The sequence below is a fragment of the Coffea eugenioides genome, chromosome 5 (assembly GCF_003713205.1).
Source record: "Coffea eugenioides isolate CCC68of chromosome 5, Ceug_1.0, whole genome shotgun sequence".
NCBI classification, from domain to species: Eukaryota; Viridiplantae; Streptophyta; class Magnoliopsida; order Gentianales; family Rubiaceae; genus Coffea; species Coffea eugenioides.
The window spans coordinates 43,509,681-43,518,844 of record NC_040039.1 but is presented as its reverse complement, the minus strand read 5'-3'; the positions used below and the strand labels follow the sequence as shown (position 1 = coordinate 43,518,844).

Below are 9,164 nucleotides of genomic sequence, written 5' to 3'. Positions count from 1 at the left end.
TTATTTTGAACCTAGATAATTTGAAAGTATGAATAAATGAAGCTGTAATCATAGTTTTTTTTTTTTTGAAAAAGTAAAAGAGGTTGTATTAATTAGATTGCTGGATATCGTCCAGCACCAACTGTTTGGCAAAAGCCGGGGGAAGTTCCAGAGAGATTCAGAGAGACTGGAAGATCTAGCAAACTGTGCTAAACTATGCGCAACCCTATTTGCTTCTCTAGGAGTCCAGACCACGTTCAAAATGGGTAGATTGAGCAAGGAAAGACGGATGTCCTCTATAACAGTGCCGAGGTCAGAGAGAATCTCATCTGAGCTACAAATTTGCTTAACCACTGAGGACGCGTCCCCCTCAAGTATGAAGCTTGGAATCATCAAAGTTCTAGCCAGCGATACCGCCTCCCTTGCAGCAAGAGCCTCTGCCAGGTCTGCACTAGTTTGGATTGGGATTCTCCTGGATAAGCCGGCAATAAACTGGCCCTCACAGTCACGAATAACCACACCAATCCCAACAACACGGTGAATAGTGGATACAGAGGCATCAAAGTTGACTTTGAAGTGGGGGGCGCGCGGCGGAGTCCAAAGGGAAGCTGTAATCATAGTTAGTGTCTCATATCCTTGATGGATCAAGACAATCAACTAATCAAGTACCAATTTTTTGTTACCTTCATAAAGACTAATACCCAATCTTGAAAGGTCAAATATGGTTAAAGAAGATGAATGTCAAAATGTTGAATTTAAGTGTCATGTATTGCCAAGGCCATCTTGTATCTAACAACTAGAAATAGAAATGTGTGCCAAAGTAAAAATTGGTATGCACATTTCTTCCTCGCTATTGGCTAAATTGCACTATAACAAGATAAAGTTACATTTTTATTGTTTTATGGATTAATCTTTTCCTACATGAACAGTGTGTACACTATCAGCGTTGGATGAATGATAACTATGTAAATTTTTAATTTGAAATTCAACTTTTGCACACATGTCATGAATCAAACGATGATAGTGTATACACTGACAGTATATAAGATTTACTCTTGTTTTATTTGTAGTTGAATGCAAAGGTTGCTAATTTTGGTAAAGCTCCCATGAGAGAGTTTTTGGCCTTTTTAAGGCCCTAAAAAGACGACTGTGTCATGGAATAGTAGTTTTTCTTTTCTTTAAAAAAAAAAAATTTACATGCAGGTGTAGAATTCATGATAAACCATGGCAAACTTAACCTCTAGTGCTCATACAATGGAATAAAATACTAAAACAGGTAGTCAAAAGTATGACAAGGAAAACAAGAGATGAGAAAGAAACTGCAAGCTGCTCTAATAATGTCAGCATAATAGGAAATGCAGAATTACAACCATAATATCATAACACACAGCTAGAGAAAATGTACACTAACTTCTCTAATTTCCCATCCTCACAGATCAAAAGTTCGTGAGGAATGGATGTAAGGAGGGAAAAAAAACTGTCCCCCTTTTGCTGGTTTCTAGGCTGCTGAATGAAACATCCATCACCAGAAAATTACCAATAGATAGAACATTAATATGTTCTACATAGAATCGTAGCATGACATGTTCTAAGGAATAGCATTGACATGAACAAAACAGCATTACTCTTTGCACAACGAAGTAATTAAGGCACTGATCAATTTGCCACTGCAGAAGGAGGGCCTATAATATGCAGCCCTTTCTTTGCTGACTGGTGAGGAGGAGACAGGATGGCTGGGTTTGTACGAGAAAGTGAAAAAGAGGTTAAAGGCCAATATGGAAAAAGAAAGAAAGCAAGCAGAATGAATTCCAGAGGTTGTTCTGCAAAAATTCAGCAACCTGAGGATGGAGTGGTGGAAAAGAGACGAGGAAGAATTTGTAGTCAAAGGACATGATTAGGAATTCGAAAAAAGAAAAAAAAAGGAAAGAAAGGGAAAAAAAAAGTGAAGGATCTAAGGAGTCATAGCATGTATCACGTGTGTGACCAGAAAAAGGAAAAGAAGAATTGAGGAGATTGTCTAAAACTGCACTCCTACTAGAAAGAATTTTGAGGAGAAGAGGGAAAGGAATGCAAATTTTGTGCCTGTGTCCATGCATGTCTGAGTGCAAGTGGGATGACTAGTTTGAGCCTAATGCTGCAGATTCTGAGTTAAAAGTTTCACTCTCGATCCTTCCAAAAGAAGGGTCTCACTGGATATGAAGTCGAAGAAGATGAAGCAGCATTATCAAGCTGCCTCTGAGAATCAGAATCATGAGAACTTTGTTGATGAAGGTTGACAAAGGGAAGATCAGGAGGTAACATGAGATTATTGGACGAATCCAAATCATCCCAAACTGGACTACCTGGACCCCAACCTGCTGGTATTGAATTGAACCAAGCGTCAGCCATTTCACCCCAAACTAACTCAGATGACTGTGGATGTAATGCACCTTCAGCTGCAGCAGAACTGCTCTCTGCAAAGGCTGGAACTTCATCGCTAGCCGTAACTTCGCTCGATCCCAGCCCAGAGTCATCATCAGGATTATCTCCCATTAATGCAGCTGCTGGCAGCTCTGGGATGTACACATCCATATTAAGCCCTTCAGGAGCTTGATCAGGCTGCTGTGGCTGATCCCCGCTTCTTGATGCCGAATTGTCATGGGGAGTTGGAGGGTCCGAGGCTGATGAATCCGGTCCTGCTACAGATGATGATTCTGCCTTCTCTTTACCAAGGAAGAGTTCAGGAAAATTGAGCCTAGCATTCTCCCCTCTCAACTTAAACGCCTCGCGATCGTAGGCCAAGGCTGCATCCTCAGCTGTGTCAAATGTGCCTAGCCAAAGACGAGTCCTGTTTCGAGGGAGACGAATTTCGGCTACCCATTTGCCCCAATGCCTCTGCCTAACACCTCTGTACAGCTTTGTGGTGTTAATTGGCTGGATTGGGGGCCTGAACAATGTCCTGGGGTCCTGCCCCTGCCCCAACCTATTCATCATCATCATCCTTCCTCTAGGACTTAATGCATCACTCCAATACTGCAAAAGCTGCTGCTGTTGATGTTGTGAACCTGCTGCCACATCCCCTGCAAAATAAGGTGGGAATGCAAAACCCTGCTGCTGCTGCTGCTGATGGTGGAGGTAATGAGGAGCAAACGAGATCATTTGCTGCTCATTTTGCTGCAATGGACGAAACAGAGGAACTGTATTCTGTTGATTTCTATCAAATGTATGTGCTCTTAAATGCTGTAGACTTTCCAAAGATTGTTGAGTTCCATCAAAGGCAAATGGAAAAACATGCCTTGAAGAGGAAGAAGAAGGAGAAGGAAAAGCTAATGGATTTGATCCCCTGCTGTCATAAGGAGGTGTAAGGGAAAGAGGAGGTTGCGAAGTTTGTTGAGGTAAAGAAGAGGAGGATTGATGGAAAGGGTCTTGGCGTTCAGGACTTTTGATCTTCTTGAAAGGCCTATTTTCCATGGAAGCTTCATCAAAAACTGGCCTCCACTGTTGCTGCCTTTCCAAGCTTAAATCAAATTCCCTGATGCCTTGACCTCTTCTATCTCTATCCCACTCCTTTCCAGCCAAGTGTTGTGATTCTTCCACATACTTCTTTGATTTCCCACTGTTTTTAGGTGAAGCCATTGACACAAAAATGTTCATCCAACGGCCCAAAAAAAAAGGGATAAGAAGATTATAACCAGCCGCTCGCTCTCTTAGTATACTATATTCCCCTGCTAATATTAAAGAAAAACAGGGGAAGCAGAGTATTTGAGATGGATCACCCAATCAAAGAAACCAAAATTAGAACGAAAAAAAGAAGGCTGAAAGATTGGATTTTGTTAGCAACCCGAGTGATATATCTGATCAATCTTCAAAACCCAGATTTTAACTTTGGGAAAAAAATCGAAAATATAGAAAAACTAGAACCACACATTTCAAGAAAACCCAGAGGAAAACGGCCTAAACAATTCATTTCTTGAGCAATCCATCCCAAATCTCTTACAGAAAGAAAAGAACACACTTGTATGAGAGAGCGAGCGGCCTCAAGGAGACCCAAATAAAAATCTAAATGCGTTTTTGTGGGTTTGTGAATGGGAAAAATTTTGAATATGAGGAGAGAATCAGAGGGTGGCTGGAAAAAGCAGGGGATATTTTTTCTGAGAGTCTTGTGTGCAGAGTAAAAGCTAGGGAGTTTGGGAGGTGGGTTTATAAGAGGCCAGAAAAAGATTTGGTCCTGTAGAAGCATCCTGGTTGATCACTCCTTCTAAATTTTTGGTCCCACACGGACTTTCTTCTTTCTACTGCCGTTGCCTTTACTCTTAACCTTGTCTGTCTTTGGTGAAATAAATTATTTAAAGGATTACATTTTGATAGATTCTAGCATATTTACCTTTCTGTCCAAGATAGAATTCGTTAGATTTTGATTCATTACAGAAATCAACAGAGAGCCTAGACCAAAAATATATATATTCTCTTACTAAATAATAAGAAGATATGAAGTCCCTGTCTATCCGTTTATTTTTTTTTTTTGAGAGCGATTTGATGTATATGAAGTAAAAGATAATTTTAGAGGGTAATTTTGAAAGTGACGTAGAGATTTGATGTATATAAAATAAAAGGTGATTGAAAAATGCACTTGTTTGTATTTTTCTGGAGCGATTTGATGTATATGAAGTAAAAGGTAATTCTGGACGGTAATTTTGAAAGTGATGTAGCGATTTAATGTATATGAGATAAAAGGTGATTGAAAAATGCACTCATGAAAAATGTAAAAATTGTAATCCAAGCAAGATTTTCATCTAAAGAATTTAATTGACTAGTTTGAAGTAACCAAAATGTAGAGCAACATAGTTGGTTTGCAACACAAATGCTTTTTATCAAGCTTAGCTAATAAATGTTGAGAGACGTATATGTATCTTCCTGCTGACCTTCTTTGTATGTGAATGCTACTGGAATATATAATCAGATACGCTAGTCAGTTCAAAACTCTGGACAACTTCCTCCTAGGCCTTAATTTATTTACATGAGAAAAGCTACATATGAATGACTAACCTTTCTGTTCCTTAGATAAGATTAACAAAGTTACACACTCAAATATTATATTCCAGACAAATAGTATATACTTTTGTTCTCGACTATATCTTTCTTGTATTATTTTAGGACTTTGAGGATGGAGTGGCTCTAATATGCACCACTAATCACAGGTTATGTAATAAACATCACCAGAGGGTATGGATTACCGAAGAAGGAGCCCATTGGGTTAGCATTGGCCGCCAACAATAAACCAGTTCTACGTGTCCGTCCTGAATATTGTAATATTTTTTAAATGGGATGTAATTCTACATAAAGTATTTATAAAATTTTATAATAAAGACGTAATTATGATGCATAAGACTTATATAAACAATAACATTATATCACACTTCTGTTGTAAAAATGTACAAACAGTTCACTTAGAATTACAAAATGTTCAAAACCTGCTCGCACACCTTCATATAGCTCGTCCGTACACTCATGTGGCAGGTTGTAATTGGTCTTGTATAAAATAAGGGTTGTATTTTGACTATTTTCTCTATACTAGGCAGGGATTACTCTAACTAGTTTCCATTGGAAATCTACGATTCTAATCCCCCAATGAGAATGGTCAAAATCAGGCACGCAAACACACTAAAAGAAGCATGCACATGCTATCTCATTGTCATTGACACCGTCTTATTCCAATGACGGTCCAAATTTGTTTTCGTTCACGCTATGACTCAGCCTCGCCACCCCAATTATGCAATTCTCCAATTGCATTTTAACAACTGTTTTTGACCAATTTTGGAGTTCCACCCTGTCCAGTTTGAGAACAAGTTCTTCTTATATTCGAACTCCCGAGATCTAATTAATGGACGATCGCCTATGTCATGAAATAGTCATCTAGTGTGTCTTGTCTTATCATTTTGTAGACTAATTGCCAAGAAAATGCGTCCCATCATGCCAAAGAGTGGTTGTTTGGTGCATGATAATTCATGGTTGGTGGTAACATATTGGTTCATCTCTCTCCCCTTTCATTTTTTTTTGCCTATTTTCATAGTGCATTCTTCAATGTCTTAGAGTTCTCATACCAGCATTATTAACTCTAATTAATCAGATTCTTCAATCTGACCAAGAACCAGTTTATGGCATATCCGTTCATGCTTAAAACTAGCTGATCAACAGATTCATCAAAATTGGTTATGGGTTCTTCTTTCTTTCTTGTAAATGGTCAAGAATACTTAAAAAGGGATTAATATTCTAAACTCTTAAACGAGAGATTGATCCCCAAGCTATAATATCCCATTATGTAAGTAGCTAGGGTATACCCACCATCCGGCTCAAAAAACAGTGCCAAGAATCTCATGAGCAACTAGAAAACAAAATATAATTAGTACTCGAACCCTTTTGATAACATCCGACCTCAGTCATCCTTTTCGCTTTTAGCTGTTCATTTGTCTTCGATCCAGGTTGAATACGTGCAGCCGAACATTTTCATTTTGTCCTATAGTTTTATTATTACCATTTTGACGCTTTAGATTTCGTACTTTCGATGTGAATTTTCTTGCTTTTCACGCTGTCCAGCCTTCGTCCAAGTGTTTTGTGAAGGCCATTTGTGTTCATAGTTCCTACACTAAGCTAAAACGTAGTACAAAAGAGCAGAACACGTGTTAATAAATTATCAATTTGCCTTTGCAAATGGACATACAAAAGACTACACTTGAGAACCAGCTGAGAATTATCTCGACTAAGTGTGAATAAAATATGTACCACCTGGATGAGATTCCTTTATAATGGATTGGAGAATGGAGTACGAGGTTCATCACCTCTAAGATTAGATTAATGACCTTTATTTGTTAGAGACCTTAGATAGTAGTACATGTAAATGGCTTTCTACCCTAATTTTCTTTTTTTTTTTAAAAAGAAAAAATATGCAGAAACTGGCTCTAGCTTTACATGCTTATTTATAGTCAAGGGGGCATATATTTTTGGCTCTAGTCATTTGGATGTTTGATGACTTTTATGATCAAGTTCCTGTACTATATATACTAGGAGAGTCGTGTAGCATAACCTTATTTTCCACGTTTTGATAGCTCATATGTATGAAGGTAGTATTATTTTGACTTCTTCAATGCAAATTCACATGGACAAGGATTTGCTGTTTTTCTCATTTTTTTTTTGGTAAATGTAGTTTTCTAATTGATACTCATTCTAGCTAAACAATTACAACTGGGCTATTAATCCCTGTGAAAATGGATGCTTAATTTGTCATCCACTTAATTAAGAATAGATTCATGGAAACCTAGGACATCAACTTCATGAATAGTTTAATTTCTAAAATCTACCTTTGCCCTTCTTCCCTACTCAGCCCCCAATACAAAAAGTATAAACAATCAAAGCGAGTGAACCCCAATTGGGTTTTCTTTTTCCTTTTTTCTTTTGTAAAGTCTGTAGTACTGCAGTTGGATTTCTAGTGTTGTTTATGAAGATTTTTATTTGGGAGTGTAAAGAGCACTAGAGCAGAACTTGCTTTGGAAGTCGTCCATTTGGATAAAAACCCTTTTTAAGTATGCATTTGTTTAGTAGCTTAAAAAGCAGTATTGACATCCCATTGTCCCAAATTTCTTTAATGTGTAAACAATTGGGAAATCAAGAAAAAAAAAATCAATGTATGAGAAGGTATAAGGTGCGTCTACATCGAATGCCCTTCTTTATTCTAAGATTTTTCTATATGATTTTCTTTCTTCTAAGATAAGCATTTTATTTGATAAGTCGACTCCTTAGTTCTTTTTAATGTCAATGATTTCTATGAGACTGATTTTCTTCTTTGGTTCATGAAGCTCATTGTGATTGGTACCTTTCCATAATGATCTAAACTCCAAACTATTCTAATGCATTTTGAGGAAATATCTTGCACAGTGCATAAACGAGATGTCAATATAATACATTCCCTGAATCATAGGTCCAATATTCTGCTTCTAAAGTGGATGACTGTATGAACAATTTCGGACTTGAACCAATTAATCTAACACGGTATTCTTCTTTTTTCTTTTTCCTTATCGCTTGTTTTACTTCTTTTTAAAAGATTTTAAAGAAGAATTAATGATTGAACTACTTAGAAACATGTTAAGCTTCACAATACCTCTTTAAACGTATATAAAAAAAACACACACACAAAAAGGAGCTCTTACAATAAAATCTTAATTAGAACCCGAAAAAATGCATTTTTCGTTGCCCAAAAAATGGCTAGTTAAAAAACTCTTGATCATTTTTTCTCTGCATATAGATGCCTTCAAGTGATTGAACAACAGAGAGCCAACTTCACAAGTTGATTCAATTACTAAGAACGAACCACTTTCTCATAACAAAAGTCATGTGTTCGAATCATACCCCTAATATGAGAATTACATAAGCAGGTAATTTGTAAGAAATTCTATAAACGACTTATAGTCCCACTTAACAATTTGTAAGAACCCTCGATCTATAGTCCTAAGAGCATGTCCAGACCTATAATAGTGATTGAAATCGAATCCATCCAAATCTTTTTCTACCAAAAAAACAAACAGTGAAATCATCTAGAGGCCTTCTTTTGTTTTTCCTTTTTGTTCTTTTGGTAAACAGTATAGAGGCTTAAATATGTATACAGTAGCAACAATAATCATAGAGGTTATACACGTTAGAGTTCAACTTTCGGTGGCAAAATCAAAATGGTCAGTTCTGTTGTCTTTTAAATACGTACCAACAAAGTCAACCACCATAACGGTGTCTGTGGGGGTCGGTGGGAATCGGCACATTTCCGGGGTCCACCGGTCATTCAACTCATCATTTTTCACTTGTTTATTCTTCGGTTCCATCAAGAATCCAAGACCCCACGATACACATATTCAAATGCATTCCCATACACATACAAAAAGCCATTCTGCTTTGCTCCTCTTTACAAAATATCAACACCAAACTCGTGCACAAAAATTTTGATCTATACCTAATTCTAGTACTATATGTATATGTTGGGGCCAGATTTTGCGTAAGATTTGTCAATGGTTAAACATTTTTCTACAAACTAATTATTAAAGCATCATGTTTGACAAAAAATTAAAAATAGACCCATTCTCGTCATAAACGTCAAGCAGATTGTATTTTTGAATTTCTAAATATTGAATTCTCTCTTAGAATCTAAAATACTTATTAAACTACAT

General features: G+C 37.1%; 2 protein-coding genes across 2 annotated transcripts; both read right to left on the bottom strand.

The window, feature by feature from the left end:
* LOC113771755 lies at positions 1 to 597 on the bottom strand. Its single transcript, XM_027316318.1, has 2 exons — positions 123 to 597; positions 1 to 11 (listed from the first exon to the last, which is right to left on the bottom strand). Exons 1-2 carry the CDS (start codon positions 595 to 597, stop codon positions 1 to 3), a joined length of 486 nt encoding a protein of 161 aa, XP_027172119.1.
* Positions 598 to 1,190: 593 nt separating this feature from the next.
* Positions 1,191 to 4,112, bottom strand: LOC113770005 (ethylene-responsive transcription factor ERF054-like). Its single transcript, XM_027314351.1, has one exon. The coding sequence runs from the start codon at positions 3,610 to 3,612 to the stop codon at positions 2,137 to 2,139; it is 1,476 nt and encodes a 491-aa protein (XP_027170152.1). The 5' UTR covers positions 3,613 to 4,112; the 3' UTR covers positions 1,191 to 2,136.
* Between the last annotated feature and the right edge of the window lie 5,052 nt (positions 4,113 to 9,164).

Excerpts from the sequence above, each read along its gene's own strand:
- LOC113770005 (XM_027314351.1), bottom strand. The coding sequence starts at position 3,612 with ATGAACATTTTTGTGTCAATGGCTTCACCTAAAAACAGTGGGAAATCA.
- LOC113771755 (XM_027316318.1), bottom strand. The coding sequence starts at position 597 with ATGATTACAGCTTCCCTTTGGACTCCGCCGCGCGCCCCCCACTTCAAA.